General features: G+C 40.5%; 1 protein-coding gene across 5 annotated transcripts in view; it reads left to right on the top strand.

Moving 5' to 3' along the window:
* cemip (cell migration inducing hyaluronidase 1) overlaps positions 1-26,539 on the top strand; it is a 168,730-nt gene that overhangs the window by 130,413 nt on the left and 11,778 nt on the right. For all 5 annotated transcript variants that reach the window (XM_067493648.1, XM_067493610.1, XM_067493620.1 and 2 more), the window contains 9 exons: positions 1,041-1,110; positions 1,614-1,742; positions 6,411-6,496; positions 8,857-8,988; positions 9,340-9,375; positions 11,080-11,235; positions 15,903-16,083; positions 16,327-16,542; positions 20,074-20,285. In XM_067493648.1, coding sequence (XP_067349749.1) covers positions 1,041-1,110; positions 1,614-1,742; positions 6,411-6,496; positions 8,857-8,988; positions 9,340-9,375; positions 11,080-11,235; positions 15,903-16,083; positions 16,327-16,542; positions 20,074-20,285 — 1,218 coding nt within the window. The remainder of the gene's footprint in view (positions 1-1,040; positions 1,111-1,613; positions 1,743-6,410; positions 6,497-8,856; positions 8,989-9,339; positions 9,376-11,079; positions 11,236-15,902; positions 16,084-16,326; positions 16,543-20,073; positions 20,286-26,539) is intronic.

The raw sequence follows: 26,539 nt of genomic DNA, 5'->3' as shown, positions 1-26,539 counted from the left end.
CAACTTGGGGTTCCGTGGGGTTCAGTGTCTTGCCCGAGGACGGTTCGACATGTAGCCAGGAGCAGGGATCCAACCACTGACCCTGTGGTCCATGGTCAACTGCCTTACCAACTGAGCTACAGCCGCCACATAAAATGCAAATGCAAAGTTCCAAAGCAGACTTGATATGTTGTCATGAAAAAATGTCTGGCTTGAAACTAAATCTTAGCCAAATAACTCTCTTTGTTTGGTTCCTCTGATGATAAATGATCTTATTCGTGAATTTTTATTTGCCAATTAAAATGCAGTTGTTTTTTTTTCGATTAGTCAGATTTTTGCAGTCGTTTCTTGATAAATATCTCGAATGGCCTTTTCTTTAAAATGAGCTTTTCGATGCTTGTTATCATTGTCTTTTTAAGAAAGGCATTTTAGATACTGTACAGAGCCAATTGGTTTCAATTGGGATCTCTGATTATCCAGTGTCAAATTCCCTCTCACTCATTGCCGATGCTGATATCTGCTTATAACAACTAGTGGTCTTCAAATTCACTCTAACTGACCACATTGGAGCACATCCCCATCCGCAGTGTGTGTTCTGACACCTGTCAATCACAGCCAACATTACATGTTTTCTATTCTGACCCTTGTCCAGCACAATATTAAAACAACCAGCTCATGTTGTGAGGAATTGACGTATATTTTATGCAGGGGCACAAATTCTTTGTTGCTGTCCTTAAGGATTTTTTCAAACAATAATGAGCTTGATACATTTGCATTTTATGTGAACAGATTGTTTTAACTTTTTGTGAATGGTATGGTGTTTTTCTGTTTGACTACTCACAGTCTGTAAAAAAAGCTTCTTTTTCTTAATTTTTTTTTTCTGAAGTACCAAAGGTTTGGCTAGAACAAGGCTGAATTATTGTTCACTTTTTTCCTAACACAACTGCTGTCACTACAACAATGTGAGAGGCATCGCTACATCACTAGCTCAAACTATATATCTGAAATCCAAACTAACCAAACTGTTTTTTTTTCTTTTACAACTCTCTCCCTCTTTATAGTGCAACTTCAACTTTCTGGATCGCCAACCCCAATAACAACCTCATCAACTGTGCTGCTGCAGGCTCAGAGGTGAGTTTCTCACTCTGGCTTTTCACTATCTCCCTCCCTTCCCCCATTTCCTCCTTTCACCCCGGTCCTTCATTTCTCTCCAGGTGGAGATCTGTCTCATTACCACATTGCCAGGTCAGATTAATGGCTGTATACTTCTATTAACTTGAAAATCAAGCAGACAATGGACGAAGGCAGTGGCGCTATGATACTATGATAGAGTGCCAATTATGAACATACTTCTGGGATTTCACAGGGATACGCTGGGCGGAGTGGTGTCTCATTTTTCCTCACCAATGTAATGACTTTTCTCATTTGCATATCTGCAAAGAACAACACATAAACAGACTGGCTGACATATAGTGCCAAAGCAGACGCTTTGTGGAAGCGTGTGGGAATGTGCATGTGTTTATGAATGATCAAAAGGTTTTCTACATGTATCAAGACATCCGGTTGTTGTTAGCATTTGTAATAATTAAGAAAATTACTGCATGTTCCGACAGCATCTTCACTGTGTTTTTCAGGAAACAGGTTTCTGGTTCATCTTCCACCATGTGCCCACTGGCCCCTCTGAGGGGCTGTATTCCCCTGGACGCACTGAACACACACCTATGGGCCAATTCACCAACAACAGAGCCCATTCGAACTACAGGGTGAGTGTGAGGAAGAAAAGACACTATGCTTTTAAAATTAATATAGTGCTGTTATGTTACGTCCTACATTACACACACTGTCAATTCTGATTCGTTGACCTTATTAAAAAAAAGCTCCAACTAAACTAAAGTAGGAGTTGTACTTCTACTTACAAATGCTTATTAAGTGTAGTACACTGACTATTTAGTTTACAAAACTAAGAAAACAGTGTACAATATTTAATCGTTTACTTATGTTGTACTTGTAACTCAGTATGGAGTACTCAGAATTATTATTTACATTTACATTTAGTCATTTCGCAGACGCTTTTATCCAAAGCGACTTACAAGTGAGGTACAAGGCAGCAAAAATCTAAGAGTTGAGTTTTCAGCAGTTTTTTGAATATTGGGAGAGAGTCTGCTGAGCGTGCAGCGTTTGGTAGCTCGTTCCACCATCGTAGGATCATTGCGCTAAAAAGTTTTGCTTGGTGTCTTCTGTGCGGTGGTGGGACCACCAGACGTTGTTCGTTGGTAGACCGCAGCTGGTGGGAAGGATTGTAGACTTGAATGAGTGAGTTGAGGTAAGCAGGAGCTGTTGAGTTAACAACCCTGTGAGCAAGAGACAGAGCTTTGAACCTGATGCGAGCAGCTACAGGAAGCCAGTGTAGAGATCTAAAAAGTGGTGTGACATGGGTCTTTTTTGGCTGATTAAAAATGAGGTGAGCTGCCGCATTTTGGATCATCTGCAAGGGTTTGACCCCATCAACAAAGCGTTGCAGTAATCAAGACGAGATGTGACCAGCGCCTGTACAATGAGTTGGGTTGTATATTCTGTGATGTAGGGTCTGATCTTCCTGATGTTGTAGAGGGCAAATCTGCTGCCATAGAGACTGAGGAGATGTGGTCCTTAAAGCTCAGTTATTTCAAACTAAGTAATTTTACGTTAGGTGTACTGTGCACTGTCTTTCAAATAATGTTTTTATTAAAGTTAGGCCAACTTACGTGACATTTCCTACAACTTGTATGTCTTGAATGTCTGAGTTGCAGTCACTTAATGGGAGCTGGTTCCACAGGAGAGGAGCTTGATGCTCTGCCTCCCATTCTATTTTTGGAAATTCTGGGAGCCACAAGTAGGCCTGCATTTTGAGATCGAAGTGGTCTACTGGGATGATGTGGAACTATGAGGTCTTCTATATATGATGGAGCCTGACCGTTCAGAGCTTTATATGTAAGAAGCAGGGTTTTAAATTCTATTCTAAATTTCATGGGAAGACAATGGAGAGAAGCTAGTGAAGGTGAAATATGATTCAACTTTATTCAATTCAACTTTATTTATCTAGCGCCAATTCACAACAAAGTCATCTCAGGGCACTTTACAGAATAAAGTCAAGATTATAAAGATATATAAAGAGAACCCAACAATTGATCAATGACAATATGATCTCTCTTGCTGGAGATTCGTTTGATATGTGTCAAAAATAACTCCAAGGTTCCTTGCAGTAGTACTGGAGGCCAGACATATGCCATCAAGTGCTAGCTTATCTTCATGGTGTAGACAAATCCTGGTTCAGCGTAAATATAAATGGCAAATGTTTTGCACTTATATAGCACTTTTCTACCTATTGGCCCCCAAAGCGCTTTACACTGCTTCTTATTCACCCATTCACACTCACAATTACACAGCGATGGGGGAGCTGCTATGCAGCTGGCCAACTAAGTTGGGGTTCAGTGTCTTGCTCAAGGACACTTTGACATGTGACCGGAGGAGCCGGGGATCGAACCAACAACTGTGCGATTGGTGGACGACCACTCTACCTTCCTGCACCACAGTCACCCCTTGGGTATGGATTCGTCAGTAATTGGGACTTCCAGATGCATGTGTATTTATATTACAATACCTTTAATACTTTGGCTGCACTCAGGCGACTTCCATTTATCTAACTGTTGACTTCTGAAACCACCTGGCTGTACAAGCAATGATTTAGGCGAGTTACTTTAATAAGGGTATATAATCAGAAACACTTATTTTCAGTTGTCTAAATATAATTAAAGATATTTGATTAGTTTGTAGTAATGTGTTTTCACTTACACATTAAACTGCCTCTTTGCTAAATTTTTGTCCAAAAAAAATCTAATTAACATTGACAGGATTAGTTCATCTAAAAAAATTAAAGGTGAAGATTTAGTAGCACATATGCTGCTACTTTTAGGTGAACTCAGTTTACTGTACACACGTTTACTACATATCTTAAGATTGACAGCAGCATTAGCCCTGGAATTCCTGAAGTGGCCTAAGGACTCTTTTCTATTTTAGGATATTATTTTATTACAGTGACCAAACAATTGCTTGGTTATTTTGGTTTTCTTAAGATATTACTGGGGCTGAATGCACTGATGCACTTGTAACTCATTTTTTTATTTGTTTCTGTAGCATTAGCATTTATTTTAAACATTCAACCCTCCACATCATAAAGAGCAATAGAGAAAGAACAGAAAGTTTATAGAGTGTCAGATGTGACCTCAAAGAGAGATGGGTGAACAGTGAGAACAACAAAATCGAAGGCGGACAACAGAGGCTGAAGAAAGTGAGCCAGAGGAGAAGGAAGAGATGAAGAGGACAGCAGAGAGTTTAGAGGTGCCTGCGGCATCCAGCATAGCACGGCTCCAGCAGAGAGAGATTTATGAGGCGCTGGTGGAGAGGAAGTGTTATTGTTATCTCCCTCCTTTCTCTGCCCCCAACAGTGATCTCCTCTCTCTCCCAGCTCACGTCTTCCTTCCCTTTTTCACTTTTAATTTCGATCACCCTAATGGGAGCATAACTCATGTCGGGCTGCAACACCAGGGTGTTTGTGAGAGAAAAGGTTGTGTCATGTTGATGGCATCTTTGCTATGAAGCAGCAAGTGTATGAAGATGGCTTTTATCATTATTAATATTTTATATTGAGTACGGAATAGTTCAGTGAAATCAGTGAATCTTATTCCACTTGTCTCTAAATGGGGTGTACTGATGTTACAAAGGTTCACATGGTACCATGTAAGGGTTGATAGCTACCACCTCCCCAGCTCTTTGCATCCCTCTGTTGTCAGAACTCCAGCTGACCAGTTGCCTTCCACCCAATAAACATAGCAAATGAAACAAATAAAGGAAGTGACCACTATCCCTTTACAATGAAACCACTGATGTTAAAACAGCATCGGGTCAAATAAGTCATCTGTGTGAGCTTTTTTCCAAACACGTGAATAGATTAGAACAGATTGTCCGTGTTGCATCAGAACATGGGTGGTTGTATGGATGTATGGGTGGATTCTGATTAGGGCTAGGCGATATATCTAATTCATTTAATTAATTTGAGGGTTTTTTTTGAACAATGAAAAAAATATGCCTATATCGAAGAGTTTAGATTAGTTGTTCCTCTGCTGTCAGTCACCACGAAGTGTATGATATCATGTATGGAAAGTGGTTAAATAACTAGACTGGATGTTAGTTCTAGATATTCAAGATTAATTAATGTAGAACATTACAGATTCCCCCAATGGCACTTTTGCAGTTCATGTTATGAGTAGTCAATCTTTAATAGGGATTATGACTATAAACAAAGCAAGTGCATGTATCTACAAATATATTGTTTTTCATTTTAGATATCTGAAGTAAAAATTATGAGTAAAAACAGTTGCATTGTGATATCTGAAATGGGAGTTTAATATATAATATAAATTGAAAGGCCAATATGCATGAATTGCAAGATTGACATCAACTACTATAACTATGAAGCCAGACCAGAGTCTTTATCTACCCCATGAGAGTCTAAATGCAAGAATGAAGCTTAATAAAACTTTTAGAAAAACTGGAATGACATTTACATTAATACTAATATCATAAGCTGTCACAATGTACAGTAGTTTTCTTACAGTATGTGATTTAATATCTTCTAGTATCAACATATTTCCAATTTGCCATGTACATTAACTGTCAACACATTGTTGTATGGAAAAGTTATTTTTTTGTCCATGATCCCTTGCTAAATCAGTGCCATGTCATATAAGAAAGGAATATTCATCCCAAAAAATTGTTAAATTAAGATGTGAAGTGAGACCCATTTAATAATTTGATCTCATACAAACACTAGTCTGGTTATTTAGTGTAAAGTTCAATTCGCACACAAAAAAGTCACATGGTTTGAGATGACAGCAATTCAGAAAATGTGGAAAAGTAAGATGCAACTTAAAATCACCACAAACATTATCGGGGCCACAAAACTTAGCAGGACAAATGCTGATGATATACAGAAGAGCTGCCGCAGATGATTTATTCTGGATGATAGTTAGGACATGATGCTGGCTGTTCAACATGAATCTGCAAAGGAGCAAAAAAGAACTGTGAAAGTCTCTGCTACTGAGCCTGATAAATTAGCGGAAGCCGCCAGTAATCATTTTTTCACGTCTGCAATTCTGAATAAAGACTAAAACAGAAATAATATTCAGTTCAGCTAAGAGGCTTGTCATTAAATAAAAAAAAAGTCTAATAACTACAGTAAGTGTTTTCATATTTTCCTCATATCCCATTTAACCAGAGTCAAGGTTTTTTATTTTTCCAAAGAAAACATGAAAAAACACCAGTGCTGTTTGTGTTTCAAAATGACAACTTACATTTTAAATTGAATTGATGTCTTACACTGCTTTTCATTTCAGGCTGGAATGATCCTTGATAATGGAGTAAAGACCACCCAGGCTAACGACAAGGACAAGAGGCCATACTTGTCTCTGATTGGAGCCAGGTCAGACTTCTTAGCCCATAATAAACACCCTGTATGACAAGCTGAAGACACATTACACCCATTATAACTCAGCATGATGGATCTGCTGTCTGCAGCACTCATGTTTCCTGCTGATAAGTTTGAACTGTTACATGTTGGTGTTTGGTGCAGTGTAGAACACCATCAGCGTGTGTCATTTTAAATCTTACTCAGGTCAAAGTAAGAGGCTTTGCTTTGAAGTCAAATCAAGTTAAAGTACACAAGTGGAATACGAGCTTGTGTAACAGCTGACCAAATGTGGTCAGTGTGAAAGAACCAGTATGTCATCTTGATCTCACCATTTTAGTATGAATGCATCCTACTCACCACTCCCTTTTAAGCTCAGTGACGCTGTTTCAAAATGGAGTCATCTTATCTTTCACACAAAGCTTTCTCACAGATTGTCTCACTTTTTAAAAAGGGCAAAAACAATAAAAAGCGGCCCTGATTGAACGGAACAACAGAGGCTCCTGTGTTCTACTGGGTATATACGAATAGGTATGATAATGGCAAAAGAATCTAGTTAAGCCCCATTTATTAAACTATTAATGTTGATCTGTTATGAAGATGAATGAAGTCAGCATTCAATGTACTGTTTAGATTATCTAGTTTCAGTTGTTACCAGTGGAGTAAATTTTTCCACTGCTGTGGAAATACAGTCATGCCAGGGCGGACTATTAGGTAACAATCTTGCCTAATAGTCTTTGTAGTGGGACTATTATAGCTTTATTCCATCAAATTCTGTGTTTACAGAGCTGACTGGGCACAAGCCCAGGGTACCAAGAATGAAACATGCCTTTGGGTCAGAGCCTCTGTTCGAAGTGAAGAACACAGCCTCTGTGCATAAAATGACCACAAAGAGACAAACAACTATTGTGTGGTCCTTCTGTGTCTCTCTCAATTTAAATATGATCACGCCGCTAAATGAAGGGCTATCAGTCATTATCAGCTCATAGTTATGGTTTGGTATATCACCTACTACATGTAGTACTGGCAAAGTTTTACCTGTGCCCAAGGAATCTTTTCACATAATTCTTCGGCCTAAATATTTTGGCTATTTCTTATAATTATAAATTCCCGTATTATAATTAAATAAGAAATTAAAGATTCAGTGTTACCATTATTATTAGGCTGGTAGCTCAATAGGTAGCGCATCAGCCTGGGATGCAGAAGTCTGTAGTCGGCAATTACATCCTACCCACCGTGGTTGTCCTTGAGTGAGACACTCGGCGCTACCTCCCCATGCGACCCCTGTTGTCCCCCACTGCCGCCAATTTAACCCACCCCCCCCCGGTGGGTTAAATCCAGAGACCAAATTTAATTGTAAGATGTGTGTGAAAATGTATAAAGTATGTGCTCAGTGACAACCACTAAAGATTCTATTCTGTTAGTAGTGGTTGTAGTAGTAGTAGTAGTAGCTATAGTAGTATTTGCTGACTACTAGAACAATTACATTCATGAATAGGTAGTTAGACGAGGTCTCCATTTGTGGTATAAATAAGAGCTGGACACATTGCAATACTCTGAGTTCAATTGGTTCCTTTTTACATCTAGCTGTGGTACAGTGGTCCTATTGGAGCCACCTAATCTTTACCAGAACCACAGAAATAAAAAAAAATATCTGGTCAACAGGACTCAGCTGAGATCTAAGAAAAGACAAACCAGGAAGAAAAACATAGATCAAACAAATGGCCTGACCAGACATGTGCATTATAGCCCGGACAAATAGTGTGGAAAAGCCCAGGTGGTGTATCCATGAATTATGCATAATGTTGGCCGAAGCCAACATTCAAAAACATGTTCGGTGTTTATTGTGGTGGATGACACTGGTCGCTGCTTTCTTTATTCAAACAGCGTGACTCTGGAAATCCCCTCAGCCCAGTTTGGCAGGGTGCTCTGTAAACACACACAATCTACTTTTCTGTTGTAGTTCTGACAGAGTAGCTCAAGTCGCCACAGTCGCCCTCTACTAAGGGGGACTGTGGGGCAGGAAGGTAGAGCGGTTGTCCACCAATCTTGCAGTTGTTGGTTCAATCCCTGGCTCCTCCGGTCACATGTTGAAGTGTCCTTGAGCAAGACACTGAACCCCAACTTAGTTGCTCCCAGTGAGCGTTGGCCAGCTGCATAGCAGCTCCCCCATCGGTGTGTGAGTGTTTGTGAATGGGTGAATAAGAAGCAGTGTAAAGTGCTTTGAGTGCCAATAGGTAGAAAAGCACTTTATAAGTGCAGAACATTTACCGCTACTTGAGCTACTTGAGTAAGAGTAGTTTCACAAGTGAATAAAGTCTTATATTAAATAGCATCAGATGTTAACAATGTGCTATTTATGGTGCTTACTTCAGGTATGGGCCTCACCAAGATGGTGACCCCTCCAAGCCCAGAGTTCCTGCTCTCATCCACCACTTTGTAGCCTACAAGAACCAGGACCATGGAGCCTGGCTCAGAGGAGGGGATGTTTGGCTGGATGACTGCCAGTGAGTACTACACCCAAAATTAAAGAAGAAATACTGATGATAAGAAAGAAAAAAATATGTTTGTCTGAGTAAAGTTTGTCAAATTTTTGTGCAGCTGAATGTGGAAAATCATTATTATGAGTTTCAGGTAGCAGTGTTTTTCAGCACAGTTGATGACACAGATACTGTAAAAGTAAAATATTATGCCTGCTAAATAATTACTTACTTTTCAGATTCTGTATCTGTGTGTGTGTGTGTGTGTGTGTGTGTGTGTGTGTGTGTGTGTGTGTGTGTGTGTGTGTGTGTGTGTGTGTGTGTGTGTGTGTGTGATCAAGAAACCTCCAGTGATAATATTCTCTCTTTCTTGTTTAGATTTGCTGATAATGGCATTGGCCTGACTCTGGCAAGGTAAGCCCCCCCTTCATCCACCCCCTTTGTTATTAAATCACTGTTCATATTTCTAATAAAGGGCTGCTGTTTGCATTTACTTGAAATGTAGGACTCTTTTTTCTCTCTCCTTCTCTCTCTGTGAGTAATTGGAAAACACCTTATAAGGAGTCTGCTTAGGATGCACTGGGAAATGCAGTGCTTTGATTCAGTGTGAAAAGTAATTTAGGAGTGTGATGGTCACCGAAGTGGGAATTGGTGAGAAGTTTTCAACTGACTTTCAAAAACAGGGGGCCTGTGGGTGCAAACAGTTCATCCACAATAAGCAGAGCTTTTCAGAAACACTCTCCAGAGTGTAAAAACCTAAACTGGGTTTTTAAATGTGCATAGGGCAAACTGAGCTTTCCCAGATTTCTGATAAAAGATTATTACATTTCTTTTTATATTCATTGTGATGCCCAACAGAGGAAGTGAAAAGATATGCAAATTACATCTATACTGTAAATTAAATCACATAAAAATCCCCAAAAGGCATTTATAAAGGACCAGGATGAGACCTCACAGATGTGCATACAGGTTCTCCTATTATTTACTATTAGTTCCAAAATGTTCAGACACCAAGACCAAACGTGCGTTTGGGGATGTAAATTATTTAATAAACGTTGTTACATAAGGACGAGGTATGATATGTAATGTACTGTATGAAGAGCATCCAGCTAAACCATCTAATACTTAGTGTAGCTTCTGCTCAAATAAAGGGTAGGTGTACTTGGCACTTTGTAAGCTCAGCCCACACTGTTGATTCAGTGGAATGTTGCTGAATATTTCTTTACCTTCATTATTCAAAGTAATTTCAGCTTTCAGGTTTCTGATTTTCCAGTTCAGCAACCATATCTCTATCAGCCAAATACCAGTGTAACAGTAGAATTTTTAAACCTTTATTTATTTAGGGTAGTTTGGAGACTAGCTCTCTTTTTCAGGAACACCCTGATCACATTCGCACATTTAGACACTTTCACACCTGGAAGCTGCCCAGTACAACCACAGTCTGAGCTGTGGCCCATGAGCCTCTCCACTGGAGCAACTGAGGCTAAGAGCCTTGCTGAAGGGCACCGCAATTAGTTAATGTGTAGGTGCCAATTCTTAAGTCAAATTATGAAATAACACAACTAATAAATTCTGATGTATTTTTATGGGTCAGCGGCTGCTGTTTTGTTCTGGTCTCTATAGTAACACACTTCTTTGTCCTTAGTTTGTATTCTGTTCTAAGAATTTTCTTTGACATATTGTTCACTTTGTAAACATTTGTTTGCAATTTACAGCACAAATGTGAAATCAGTTCACAGTAAAAGTTTTTCCTTTGAAAAACTTTCACTCTGGGCAGGGCAGAGCAGAGAGGATTGATTTCAACAAGGTCTGAACAGTTTAGATTTCTGCAGAAACCTTAATTATGAGGCACATGTGGAAAAAATCTAGACTGGACTGATATTCATGTTATCAACAGTTTTAAGTTTCAAATACTTTTATCAGTAACTTAGCCCAGACTTAACTTGCCCAGATACAAATTTAAATTTCCTTGTAGTTTCAATCAAGTAATTGCACCTTATTCAAGTATAGTTCTATAGTTTTATAGTATACTTCTGCCACATCTGACTATTTTAACTACTGTCACAAGAATTATTACTACTAGTGCTGGTGTGTGTGTGTGTGTGTGTGTGTGTGCAGTGGAGGGACGTTTCCAGATGATGACGGTTCTCGTCAGGAGGTGAAGAACACTCTGTTTGTGGGTGAAAGTGACAATCATGGGATGCCCTTCCCTGACAACCGCATCTGGGGCCTCGGGGGTTCAGACCTCACTGGCAGGACCTTGCCACGTGGCATGTAAGTGACAGTTTCTGCCTCATTTACTACAGCCAATAAACTCTTATGAGCCATGTCTGCTGCCCCATCAAGACCATGTTCAAATAATATTAAAGCTTTTATAAGGGGAAGGTGAATTTGTCCGGTTGTCCAAGCAGCAAAAATGTATTAACTAAAACAGCAGCTTTCAAGTTGTTATGTGTAGATGTGATGTAGATCCAAACTATACGACGTAGTATTTTGGGACACTAGTTTTCTACTTATGGGCAGGGTTTTGTAATATCCTTTTAATCATGTCCATGTCCAGTAAACATTGTAGCCTTAGCAGTGGTGGAGCCAGAATTTTTTCAGTATGGCAAAGGGTTGCTGGGTGGGAGTGGGTAAAGCAGCTGGTGGGCAAAACCCTATAATAGGGCTGCATTGCTCCCCTGTTGAACCTTCAAGACCTTAAAACTGTTAAGTGGTTCTTTAACCTGAATCAGCAATATAATTATAAATGATATAATGACCACGGACACACTGACAATAACAGAACATACATACTGTAATGCTGCTTATCTTTGGCTTGCATGTGTAATTCACCCAATGGAGAAGCCAAATCTGGTCATAGCACCAAGTACTGTAGCAGAGTCCAGTAATAAAAGGGGTCAATATAAAATGCCAGAAATGCTGGAAAGGGTGGATTCAGCTGTTGATCGTGATCATGATCTAGTCATCTGCACAGGGAGCTTTGTTTGCTCACATCCAGTGTGATCAAAACTGGAACACAACTCAGAACTATGATATCAGTGCTTAAGCAGTAGCACGCCTTTCAATATAGTCAGTTAAATACTGCTACATCCCGTAAGTTCAGGGTCACCACAGCAGATCATTGTGTGCATGTTGATTTGGCACAGTTTTTACTTTGTGGGATGACATTCCTGATGCAACCCTCCCCAATTCCTACCAGGCTTGGAACAGCACTGCACAGCTGGGGATGGGAAAGGGCTGCTGGGGTTCAGTTTCTTGCCCAGAGACACTTTGACATATAGCCAGGACCAGGGACTGAACCACTGACCCTGTGGTCTATGGATGGCTGCCTTTACCAACTGAGCAACAGCCGCCCCCTAATGTGTAAAATATTAGGCTTGTAAAGCCAAATTTAGCCTGAAGTTACACACCTCAACATCAAGTTCACTGCTGGACTGCAAATCACCCAAATCAAATATGCCATTTTTTTAGTACTTGCATTTAGTAGAGGCAGCAAAGTGGTGGAGGGCTGAAGGTGTCTCATCCTAATCACAGCTAGCCAGTAGGGGGGGCTTTCTCTGTGGAGTTTGCATGCGCTCAAAGCTATGTGTCTTTCCTCTGGGTGCTCCAGTGTCTTCTGAAGACATGCATGTTATAGCTTAGTTAATTTGTAGCAATAGAAATTGCCCAAACTGTGGCTTTGTTCTGTCCTGTTATGCTGTTTAAATCAAAGTGAGTATGGATGAATGGACAGTGGAGAAAAGATTGAAGTGACAAATTGTGCACATCTCTCTGCCATCAAAACCTGCCTTCACTTAGTTGTTTTTAATTGGCACTGACCACAGCTGCTGTTCTTTACAAAAGGAGTGAAGTGAGAACTTTTGACAGCCACTTCTCATGCCAAAGTTTTTAATACCCCAAAGACAGAGTTTGGGTGGAGCACCACTTAAATAAAGGCTGGTATGTGTGAGAGCCAGACTTGGTATGTTAAAAGTCAGTCCCGTGCCCTGGCTCACTTGGCAGATTGCAGGAGGAATGTCTCAACAGCAGCATTATTAGAGATTCCTTCATTTTGTGGGAAAAAGAGAACTGCACACAAAGCGCTACTGTCTGGATGCTTCTTCTTCAGCCTCACAGTCTTTGATGCAACTAGATGATCTCAGGCACAGCATTGCATAAGCGCTCTAAGGCTGTGCAATGCTAAACTTTTGATGGAAGAGAATTTCAACAGCATTCATGACAAGAAGACATCCCCACACAACACTGCAAAAAATACTATACTCTTTTTTTTTTTTTTTTATTCTGTGTCACCTCTTAGTTGCAGCATGTGTCAGTCCTTGGAGGCATTAGGCACAATGTTCACATAGTGTGTTTACTTGAACAACCAGGTTATAGCACCTGACGTATAATGAATGTATCGTTAATGTTGTACTAATGAAAAACGTAATTTAAATGATTGTGTGTAATGTTAAAGCTGTAGCTTATCGTAACAGACCCAGGAAATTATCTCCAGCTCCCCTCAGCTCTAAATGGTAAATGGCTGCTTATATAGCGCTTTTATCCAAAGCGCTTTACAATGTTGCTTCTCATTCCCACACACACTCGCACACTGATGGCTCACCTGACCCACCAGGAGCAACTCAGGGTCCAGTGTCTTGCCCAAGGACATTTTAACACATAGCCAGGAGGGATTGGGATTCAAACCACTGACACTGTGGACAAATGCCCTATTAAGTTAGATACAGCTTCCTAAACAGCTCTAGACACCTTTTTGCCTCTTTTAGCAAAAGTTTTGAGCTTACTAATGAGCTAGCAACAGGCCAGTAACCAATCAGATATATTTGAAGTGGTGGAGAACTTTGGAGTTTGGAGCAGGCTTTGTGCAGCAGAGCCGGCTACAATGATGTAAAGCTTTTCACACCACCTGCCACAGAAAGCATGAATCCTTATCCGTAAACTATGTAGACACAGCTATAAATGTAAGGGCCACATTAGGATTTTATGTATACTGAGAACATGCGTCAGCTGATGCTTTGCTACCTGGCAGATGCAAGACATTGGTCATTACACTGGGCTCACTTCTTCACAGACCCAGTGAAGTCAGGTAAGTAGAAACAACAACGGCTAGAGAAAACTGTCACTGAACAAATCAATGATGGCAAAGTAAATTATAGGTCAGCAATGCCTTATTTTACATACTTAAAATCCTAATCCGCATTGTCCGCCAATGCCATTTAGCAGTTTATCTGACTTTAAAAAACAAATGCAAGCACAAGGGGCCACAAGCCAGTGTCTTCTTGTGCCTGTCCCAAGTCTGGATAAATGCAGAGGTTTGTCAGAAAGGGGATCCCATGTTACACACCTGCCAAATTAAACATGCGTATCATGACTTCCACACCAAATCTGTAGTGACAGGACAGAGAGGACATGAAGTTAGTTGGTGTGAGAGAAGATGATGCAGAGGACATGGTTAGATGGAGGCACACGATTCGCTGTGGTGACCCTGAAAGATCTGTCTTTAACCAAAATCAGAAACAGTTCTTCATCTAACAAAATAACTTGGGGTGACAGTATGATATTTGCATTAGTGCCCACATAGGACACAGTAAATGGTAAATGGCACTTTTATCCAAAGCTTTACAATGTTGCTTCTCATTCTCTCTGTTGGGTTCTAACAACCACAACAGCGCTGATTACACCTGGAAATACAGTTCAACAACAGTGAAATAACAAAACAAGTCGACTTTTGTCTTTTACTTGCACAAGGGGAGCCCGGCGGGGTCTTAGTGACTTAACCCGAACTCAGCCAACTCCACATTGGGAAACAGGGATCAAAGCAGATTAGAGAGTTCAATGCAGAAAAACAACTCCTTATAAGAGAAATGCAATTCATCACATAATGATAATATAGCGTTGCATTGTTTCCTTGACCACTGGTCAACAAACTTTAATGGCAAACTATCAAAGCTATATGGTCCCTAATGACATCATCAGTACATAGACACATCATAAACAATTATATTACACACACAGGCAAACATTACATTTAACGTTACAAACAAATAAACCGTAACACCCTCACACACACTCACAAGGTGCTCACCTGACCCACCGAGAGCTACTTGGGATTCAGTTTCTAGGGTTCATCTCACTTCTTGCCTAAGGACACTTTGACATGTAGCCGGGACCGGGTATTGAACCACTGACCCTGTGGCCTGTGGACAAATGCCTTACCGACCGAGCTACAGCCACCCCAGACACATGTGGCATAACACACTCAGTTGCACCATGTAACTTTGGACTGCACATTTTGCAACACGAGGTGGAAGAGCGTTTGTGTCTGAGTAGCTTGTGTAGACTATGAAAAGACTATGAGTTTTTCTTGAGTCAAATCAAACTCTTTAGCTGCTAAATGACTGTGTTTACCAGATATTTTCTACTTGTGTCTTTGACTTTATTGGACGGTTCTCAGTGAAAACAGCTGCTTCCTGCTAGAAGCTTCATGACTGGAGCAACCAGAGTAAACTGGGAGGTAAAATGAGGCCTTGTCCTCGCTGCGTCTCTGTCTATCTGTATTTGATGAATGATGAAACTCTTTTTTTGCCCCTGTCTCTCTGACTTTCAAAGTTTCATCACTCACACAGAGAACAGGATTTTAACTTTGGCCACATTCTCTTATTTGATGCTGCCCAAGCTGACCGTCTGTTCTGTTATGTGCTATCTTACCCCACTTCCAATGTTTTCCAGTGAATCCAGTGTCAATAAGTAAATCCTTGTTTGTTAACCAATAAATAATAATAACTGAGGAGGTATGTTGGTCTGAGTTCGAATGAAAACAAATTATTTTAAAAGCATCCTCTTTTGTCTGTCCAGTACGCTGGATAGAGTGTCACACCACTATTCAGTAAATTACTAATGGGCTGGTGTGTGTGTGTGCGTTCATTTGTGTTTTCCTACAGTGACTTTCCTATCCGGGGCATGCAGATCTATGACGGGCCCATCAATGTGCAGAATTGTACTTTTCGGAAATACACTTCGCTGGATGGGCGGCACACTAGTGCCTTTGGATTTAGGCTCAACAACTCGTGGCAGAGCTGCCCAAACAATAACGTCACTGACATCACCTTTGACCACGTACCTGTGAGTCAGACACTGGTGGAAAGATGTTGCTTTTGAAATTAAACTTTACTTCATTTTGCCAACATGTAGTTTACAGTTAAAAATTCAGACACCAACTAAAGAAAATTTGATTTTATCATTTAGTAAATTTCCATTTTGGACTTTGGAAACTGGACTTCTGTGCCACAATTTACACATTTGCATCAATTGCAAGACAGCACTTTGTGTAGACGAGCCATACCTTACTCTGTCTCTTTACTGTAGATCACGTCTCGAGTGTTTTTTGGAGAGCCAGGTCCCTGGTTTAATAATATGCAGATGGATGGTGACAAGACAACCATCTTTCATGATATTGACGGCTCAGTCAGTGAGTATCCTGGAGCCTTCCTGGTTAAAGAGGATAACTGGCTACTCCGCCACCCTGACTGCATCGATGTGCCTGACTGGAAGGCTGCTATCTGCAGTGGCCACTATGCACAGGTGAGTCAGCAGGTGTCACAGATTCTCAAACAATCTACATCCTGCTTTGATTGCTTACATACATGCATTTTCATGCTCTTCATAATAATTCTCTCTGTGAAACAGTCTACACTTATATAGCACTTTTCCACCTATTGATTCTCAAACCACTTACACTGCTTCTTACTCACTCACAATCAAACACACCGATGGGGGAGCTGCTATGCAGGTGTGGAACATGCCTTGGTTTGAGCTATTTTATCATCTTAGGTTAATTAGTGAATGAAAATTGTGATTTATTTATATGTGTTTAAATGTTAATTCATAACTGTGAATGCTGGAGCATTATTATTGCAATTATTATTATTAACTGTCAAGCTGTTTAATATCTTTTACAGTTTTTGAATAATCGCAGTTTTAGTTTGATGCAGGTTTTGGAAATTTCTGCTCTTACCCAGCCCAGTCGTTATGACATCACACATTCTAGCTTCTGCTCTTTGGCTTTTAAACTTTTTTCAGTTTTTCTCCTTTGCTCTCTCTCACTTTTCAGCTTTCACAGACAACCTATACAATAAAATGGTAGACATAATTGACAGCTTTCAGAAAATGTATTTCTCATTTTGATGAGCTTTATGGTTTTTGTTGAAAATGGCCAAAAGCACAGACAGTGCCACCCAACTCCCCCATTAATCCTCCCCCCTTTATGAGAGGGTTCCAGAATTTTCTGAGCAGACCCAGATGAAGGCTGTTTGTAACTCACGACCATGACTATTTGTGGGAATCTTCTGACAAAGTATATCAGCGAGTCAGTTGAAGCCTTCTGCTGCTCACGGAGAAGTCAGATTTTTTTTCAGATATGACTTGTAGTTTTTATTTATTGCACTGTTTCTGAGGCAATGTTTTGAATCTTCTCTGCCATATGTCTGTAGATAAACATGCTTGTTGCTCTTTTCACACTCAACTTTCCACTCACCCCAACTGGTCAAGGCAAGGTTGGGTTCTCTCTACATATCTTCATAGTCTTGACGTTATTCCTTGAGATGACATTGTTGTAAATCTGCGCTATATAAATAAAGATGAATTGAATCGAAATTGTTTTGGGCCTGAAATAGACTGAAGACCTGTCCAGGGTGGACCCTGCCTCTCACCCTATGATGGCTGATAGGCTCCAGCTTCCCCATGACCCTAAACAGGATAAGAGGTTAAAGATGGTGGATGGCTGGGAGGCACTGGCGGTTGTACTTACTCAAATTTAAAGACCCTCTGACCCCAGAGCTTACAGAAAGTGGTTTTACACAATAAAAGAACAAGACAGAGACAGAATTCCAGAATGATCTGAATTCATGCCTTATTTTAAACACTATCACTCTCCTGTTAGAAAACTTTGAGACTTCATATGAGATTAAAAACGGTTAAACCACCAAAGTGTTCAGCTTCTTAAAGATATATTATTTACATTCCGCTTTTTTCTGATTGGACAATTGCTAAAATCCTTCTCCATATTCAGATGTGAGTGGTTCCAAATACTTTGATCTATTGAGATTTTAACTTTTTGCTTGATTGCAATATTCATAGTATTTTATAATTTCTACTTTTCTTCAGGTGTTTGACTTAAACTTTGCTACGACAGTTTCCAGGATTTTAATGCAACTATTTGATGTTACAGCTACTTGGGGCAAAATGATATAGCTTTTTAGATCAATAATGGCGACTGTGGTACAGGAGTTAAAGCAGTTGTCCATCAGTCCCACAGTTGTTGGTTTGATCACTGACTCCTCTATTCACATGTTGAAGTGTCCTTGAACAAGACACTGAACCCCAACTTAGTTGCTCCCAGTGAGTGTTGGCCAGCTGCATAACAACTCCCCCATCGGTGTATGAGTGTGTGTGTGATTGTGAGTGTGAATGGGTGAATAAGAAGCAGTGTAAAGCGCTTTTAGTGCCAATAGGTAGAAAAGCGCTTTATAAGTGCAAATCATTCAATTCAGCTTATTTTTCAGTTTTTTACAAATTTCAGCTATTTTCATTTTTTTAATAAAACGTTCAGCTATTTTAGTCTAGATATAATTCAGCTTTCAGCTAAAACCAAAGTTTCAGCCATTTTAGCAAAAACGGTTCAGCTTTTTTCAGTATTGCTTGGAAAATCATTTCAGCACTGAAGCATTCACAGTGCATTTTCTTTTTGAAAATGCTTTTTCTAGTTCTACATGATGTTTCTTTTAACCATGCTTTACCACATTTGACAGCTGCTACTTTGCAAATCTGCAGTTGATACTTCATATTTAAAGGACTAAAAAATGCTGATGTATCATAGCACATTAAGCAGCTGTCAGTACATAAACTGGTTAAAATCAGCTCCACCTTTACCTGCTGAAGTTTCTGGTCAACATGGAGTCTCTATAGTAACACAAATATTTGTCTTAGTTTTTAGATAGAAATCTTTTTTTGACCTATGAAAATGTGTTAAACTAAGCATAAGATTAGATATATTTATGTTATCAACAGCAGTGAAGTATTTGTACTTTATGTAGATTTAAACATGTGCTAAATACTAGCTACTTTTTTATTGTAGTGAGAGAGCATCCAACATAAGGGGCAGCAGTGGCTATAGTGGTAGAGAGGTTGACCCCATTGACCAGTACAATAACACAGGACATTTTAAAGCTAGTATAGTACAAAGACAGGAAGTAGGACAATAATAAAAAAGACAACTGTGGCTTTTTTAGATTACATTTTCTATTAAAATGTGTATGTATAATTTCAGAATCACTGTGAAATTATATTTTGTAATATTTAGTATTTTGTAATAAGTCATACAGTAAGAGTCTTTGTAAGCTGTGAGATCAGGATGTCCATTCATGAAGACTGTAGTACATTCTTATCATACACTACACTGAGACAGCAATGACTGTCACATGTGCGACCTGTTTCCTGGGCCGAAAATAAATACACATGCTTGTGTCAACGGATACTAATTAGAACGTTTTTCTTTTTTTTTTTAAGGGGGTAATCTTGAATACTAACAGGTAATGAGAATAGCTAAAGTAGAGATGAGGCATAAAGCTAGAGGTGGCAGAAGTAGACAAACTTAATGCTCAGTAATCATTGCAAGCACTTGTCTAAAACAATAGTCTACCAATTCAAATTATTTACCCCATGGAACTACACGCTGTAATATTTAAGTGTTAAAGTAAAGCAAAAGTGACAAATAGAAATATTTCAAGTAATTAATGTATAATATCCCTGTGTCTATAGAGACTTCGTGTGAAACAAAAACAGCAGCAGGGAAAGGTGGAGCAAATTATAACTTCTTTATCTACACCTGCAAAGTGTAACTAGTAGAGCTGACAAATAAATGTAGCAGTGTAAAAAGTACAATATTTCACTTTCGAATGTGGTGAAGTTAGAAAAAGAAGGAAATGCTTTTATAAATTTAAAGTACCTATAAAGTCCTGTACACAAGCACAAGTGAGAAGTCTATTATCTGTCAGAACTGGAAGATGGTGCAGAATTTGCTGAGCCTTCTAACTCTTTGGCCGCATGTTCTTTCAGATCTACATCCAGACCCGTAACCCTGCCAGCCTCAACATGCTCATTGTGAAGGATGAGTATCCTGATCGGCCCCTGATGCTAGAGGGGGCCCTGGGGAAAAGGAAACACTACCAGCAGTTCCAGCCAGTGATCACACTGGCCAAAGGCTACACCATCCACTGGGACCAGGCGGCACCGGCTGAGGTCATCATCTGGCTCATCAACTTCAACAAGTCAGTGGACGCACAACGCTTATTATGACAAACAACCACTAAGTTTTCACAGGGGCAAAAAAACAATAACTTGTGCAAACATGCCAATAGCCTGTGTGCACAATTAATGTTTTATGCAGACTGATGTTTTGTGCAACACAATCCCCATCTTGTGATGTCTAAAGATTATTACAAACATCTTTCAGGACCCTCTAACAAAGCAAAGACTTTTTATTTTGTACTTGACATGTAAACGTGGGAGTAGGCTTAGGGGGGTGTGAGAGCTATTTCAGCCATTTATCATCTCATCGTAAATGCACTGTCAAAACGTGTTGAGGATGTTGTCTGTTGTACTTGACTGTGCATAACAACACGTCTGCACAGAAAGCATTTTAGCCTCAGTCATCCATCAGTGGCACATCTAACACTGCAGATACGCTTCTATTTTAATCAGTCGACTGTTTTAATACCTCACATCACTGCACTGAAAGCTACTACTGCTGCTCATGCTACAACTCTCGACTAGACAAAGTGCACAAGAGAAGCACGATATAGTTCAAAGCCATCCCCAGATCTGTCACCTTTTTGCTGTCGTAAGTACTGTAAATGTGTCCAGTTAATCCCAGAACAGATGTTGACCTGTTTACAGACCTAAATCAGCCCCTGGCCTTCATCTGCTGCACTCAACCATCCATAGAGTGAATTTTAACCTACATTTACCCTCCAACTCCTCTATCATACTTTTATTGGAGCGGCACTGAAGCAAGCACTCCGAGCAGGGAAAGGAGGAAGATTGTGTCTGGTTCAGTGAATGATCTGTCTCCAGTGTCAAGGGCAGTTTGGTCATGTTATGTAACAAGTTGTTGGTTACGTCTGTGGGTGTGCTCGTCAGTAGATAGATGCTAACCTAGTCTCTAAGATGACTTAACGTGGTCCGTCGTCAATGAAAATCCTCTGTGAGCCTGGCTTCCGGTCAGTGTTATGTGATCTCTTCCCAGTACATGCTGGTTGTGATCTTGTCTTCACAGCTAATGTTGTCCGTGTCAATGTTGTTGAAGAACTGTGAAGCGATTCTCCGATTGTATAACAACTTTCCAGATTTTGTTCTTCATTTACCCTCTTCTGTTACTTTTGGTCTGAATGTCTAAGAGAAACCATTTGAATGCTACAGGGGAGTGATTGTTGAAAGAGTGTGTGCTATTAACCTAGTTTGCTTGATTTAAATGTCAAGCCATCAAAAACTCAGAAACACACTGAATTGTTGGAAATCAGGGAGTCTTTTCACCTCACCTTTGAGCAGAACCATAGAATGGATTTAAACACTTTGGTCAGATGCCAGATGGCAAATCATATGACAGTTCTTTGAGGGATACTAAGACCTTTAAATGGAAATCCATCCATTTTACACATAAAATCCTGTTTCCAGTTGTTTTGCATTTGCTACTGAATGTGAAAAAAAGTCATGAGGGATCTGTGGAAAATTTGATAAACTGAAGCAGCATGAATTGAGACAGTGTAATTTAATAATTTGACAATAGCTGGAGATGTGGAATCTGAAATAAGTACTTACCCACATGGATGTTACCATACTAAATGTGTAAAAATCCAATACCCAAGAAATTCTACAATTCTCAACAGCAAATGAAATACTACAGCAAAAAAATAAAAATAAATTAAAAATTAAACAGCTGAGGTGTACGCATGATGCTGTAAAAGGAGAAATTAGACCTCAGTTATATATCCATCCATTATCTGTCACCGCTTATCCTGTGGGCATCGCCCCAGCTCCTGTGGGAACATGACAATGCGTCCTTGCTCAAGACACTGAACCCCAACTTAGCTGCTCCTGTTTAATGTTGGCCAGCTGCATAGCAGCTCCCCAATCTTGTGGGAGTGTATGTGACTGTGAGTGTGAATGGGTGAATGAAAAGCAGTGTTAAGCGCTTTGAGTGCCAATAGAGAGAGAAAAGTGTAAGGGAATGGTTTTAAGGTTGGACCCAACAACGTGCTTAACAGCTCAGTTTAAATAAAGTTTATTATAAAATATAGTTGGCAAAGCAAGAGGAGATGTAGTAAGTCCTCCGATTCACTAGGTGGTGCTGTCCTCCAGTCTATGAGGGAGGACACGCAAATGAGTAACAGCAATGACTAGTGGGATAAGGAGTGTAAAACATGAAAGAAGACTTACTAAAGTGAGTGGGGAGAGGAGAAAAGTACGTGAAAAGTACTTAATATCCTCTTAGTGACAGAATATCCAAAACTTCCCTATAAGGTGCGCGACTATTCTTGGCCAGTGCACCTTGTGTCGCCTCCATAATTTCCTTTCATAACATTGGCATACATGAGAATCCTTAAGTGAATATTTACTTGGTATTACTGATGAAGTTCTTGATACAGGTAACCATAGAATACTTGAACATGTGATGGACACTAGTCTGAGCTAGCTGTGTTAAATAAGAGAAGTGTGAACCTCCTTTTTCACACCTGCACCTGGCCAGGACTTAACTGTTCTAACATTCTAAATTCTGATAAAGGAAGAAATGTGTGGGGACCGTCTTTCGGACTCTGATAAGTACTTTGTTAAAAAATTACTAATGATTTCATCCTTCAAGAATTGACTAAATTGTTCATTTATAGAAAGACACATGTTTTATTAAGTCAACAAATGAAAAAGTTGTGGGTGATGACATGGGAACTTAGCTGAGTAACTTTGTTTTCAGCACCAATCCCGCCTTAAAGACTTTATGGAAATGGAGAGGCAGCTCCTGAGGTCACTCAGATAATTCATGGTGAGTGAAATAAACTGAAGGAGGCCGTAAGCTCAGTCCTCTAACTGTTGTTATTTATGAGGATTCGCCACAGAAATGGGAGAGCCTGATTTCGTGCTCCTCCCTTCAAATAGTGTTTACAGTGTGGAGTTCAGATATTTCAGCTGCATAAAGGCGGCTTGTCATTTCAAGCATTTCAGCTATTCCCCATGGCCTGAGTCCACCCTGACATGGCCAGTGTAGAGACATAATAGTATATTTCCACTGATGGTGCACACACCAATGGCTCCATCTACAGTTCACAGATTGAAACAGCAAAGGTCACAAGGAGCTGGGACATGATTTGTTCATTTCTGGCTGCTGTCAAACAGCTGCTGTCTTTTAAGGGGAAACTGATTCTAGTTTAATGAGAAATTCTGTCTTGGTTTATTCAGTTTGGTGTATTCCAATAAGTGCCCAGCAGTACTTTCTGTTGAGTTTAAAGCTTTGATGAAGAATTGCTTTAAATTTGCTTCAAAACATTTCATAATGGGATGTGATGAACAGCACCCATGGCTTATGGATAACTAGGTAAAGACATTATTAAAGAGTGACTTAAAAATGTATTAGTCTTCATATATGCTATTTTGTTTAACTGTACAAAAGCATTTTAATTTAACTGACTGCTTCAGAAACACATGGAACAGCACAGGAGAACCTGCCCCATGGGGCAAAAGACAGTAGTCCAGTTGCATCTCAATGACAAGGGGACACTCACTTGAAGATAGCATTGTCCACATATTGGTCAGAAAACACAGATGGCTCAAATGAGGAGTAAAGGAGATAATTTACGTCAAACAGCTCTACAGCACCTCTTGACATTCCTTCCCAGTCAATTTAACAGCAGTTCACTCTTTGACAAGTTTTACATTTACATTTAAATTTAGTCATTTAGCAGACACTTATCCCAAGCGACTTACAAGTGATGTACAAGGCAGCAAAAATCTAAGTCAAGGAGAAAACTTCAAAGAAAAGTCCTATCAGAAAAGTGTTTACATTTCAGGAGATGTGTGCAAGTAAGAGCAGGAGGAAGTTGGACAATCACTGTGGCTGCAATGTTGATGCTGATGTTGTGTTGCGTTGAAGGTCTGGCTGGGAAGATAAGGACTTCGGTCTGGGAGAGTTTGAGCTAGAGATGTCTCCCTCTCATAAAGGCAGAAATGCGTTATGAGACAGTGCAGTCGTCGGGTGGAATGGACAAGAAGAGTTGTGTGTCATCAGCATAGCAGTGATAGGAAAGACCATGAGAGCGAATGATAGAACCTAGGGATTTAGTATAAACAGAAAAAGAAGAGGACCAAGAACTGAACCCTCCGGCACACCGGCAGAGAGGCTATGAAAGTGAGTAACATGCCCCTGCCAGGATACCTTAAAAGTTCGTCCCAATAGGTAAGATGGAAGCCAGTCTACAGCTGATCCAGAGATGCCTAAGTCAGAATGTGTGGACAATAGGATCTGAAGGCTGCAGATAGATCAAGTAGGATTAAGACAGAAGACTGACCAGTGGCTTTTGCAGCTCGAAGAGACTCCATGACAGTCAGAAATGCTGTTTCTGTGGGGTTTCTATGGAGGGACCCCTCTTGAACCTAGAGTGGTTGACATCGAGCACGTTGTTCTTGGAAAGAAAGTCTGAGGGTTGTCTGAAGACTGCTCGTTCCATTGTCTTGGCCAGAAATGGAAGAAGAGAGACAGGTCGATAACTCCACAAGGGAGGGATCAAGAGAAGGCTTTTTGATTAATGTGGTAATCTTGGCCTGCTTGAATGAGGTCGGAAAAGCGCCTGCTGTGAGTGGATTAGTGATTTCAAAGTGGATGTGTTGTGAGGTGAGGTGTTGCTGAGCTTCTCCTGGTAGTATTCAGTCTTTGCCCTGGTGACTGTAAGAAAAAGATACAAGCAGACTCTGATACTGAGCAAGAGCAGATGGAGTCTTGGATCTGCGCCACTTCCTCTCAGCACTCCTGAGCGTGGTGCATTGCTTCACAAACCCAGTCAGTGAGCCATGCTTCTAATCAAGCTGAGGGATGAGCGGGTCTTGAAGACATGGGGCAGAGACAATCCAGACACGATGAAAGTGTATTGCAGAGACTGTCGGTGTCTGCATCAGCATCGAGGATGGAGAGGTCCTGTGTTGGGGTCAGAGTTGCGGAGACCAGCGAAAAGAATCGGTCCGGGTTGAGAGACATGTGGTTAGGACTGAATGTTACAAGTGTGGTTGGAGAATGCGAAGGTCTAGGGATGAAGACTGCCAGTTGAATGAAGAAATGAGCAGAGGAGTGACCAAGATGTTGTCTGTGGTGCAGTTCAGGGCGAGGATGAGGTTGAGGTTGTTGCCAGCTTTGTGGGTCAGAAGAATGGAGACCAGACTCAGATCAAATGTGTTTAGAAGTGCAAACATGTCAGCTGCCTGTGGTTTGTCCAGGTGGATGTTCAGGTCTACCATGACGATGACAGCAGTGCCATCTTCAGGGAAGTGGGACAACAACACGTCAAGCTCATCACAGAAATTCCCCAGCTGGCCCAGTTGTCGATATATCACAATCACATGGACTGTAATCGGTGTTGTGATCCTAATGACATGATATTCCAGAGATGACAGATTATTGAGGGGAGCTGTTGGGGAAAACTTCTAGGCGTCATTGACGAGAAATCCAGTTCCAGCCCCCCGAGCAAGGAGTGTGAGAGAATGAAAAATTGGTGGAGAGTGCAGCTGGGGTGGCTGTGTTCTGTGGCGTGATCCAAGTTTCTGTAAGTGCAAGCAGGTGAACAGCTGAGTGTGTAGCAAAAGCTGGAAAGAAGTCGGCCTTGTTCACTGCAGACTGGCAGTTCCACAGGGCAAGAGAAAAAGAGACTGGTGTCAAAGTGATCTGGGTGAGAAAAATGTCGTCTTCTAGTAGGACGCCATGTCCTGCGTCTGCGGAGGTAAAACAAAGAAAAAGGCTTCACGGAGTAGAAAGGTTTAATGTGAAGCAAAGTAAAGAAACAGAAGTAGTTAGAAATAATGTGCGTTTTAATGTCCTCGCTTGGTAGACTCGCCGGTCTTTACACAGTCAGTCTTTACACAAGGAGACATGAACCACAAGGGCTGATGCTCCAGCCCAGCAGGTCCCTTATATATGGTGTTAACTGGCTACAGCTGAAACCGCCCCCTCGTTGAAACCAAACTAATTTGTGTCTTTGTTAGGTCAAAGGTGTGAACGCTCGGTGATTACTAAGCTGAAACTACCAACAACAGACCAAATATCCACTTCACCATAAGAGCAAAACTTTCTACCAACAGTCCTTAACTGTATTAAACACAGACTAAATCAGGAGACTCAAGAAAAATGACAGAAACTAAGCTTTCTGGGAAACCAACAAACAGAGACAATTCAAACGGCCCTTACTTTTTGGGTATATCTCCTGTCCTAGTTTGGTGCTTGTCCTAATGACACATATGATGGTCCATTGGAGAGTGAAATGCAGACCCT

Source organism: Channa argus, chromosome 2 (genome assembly GCF_033026475.1).
Source record: "Channa argus isolate prfri chromosome 2, Channa argus male v1.0, whole genome shotgun sequence".
In the NCBI taxonomy this organism is placed as follows: Eukaryota; Metazoa; Chordata; class Actinopteri; order Anabantiformes; family Channidae; genus Channa; species Channa argus.
This window is presented reverse-complemented; position numbering and strand designations above follow the sequence as displayed.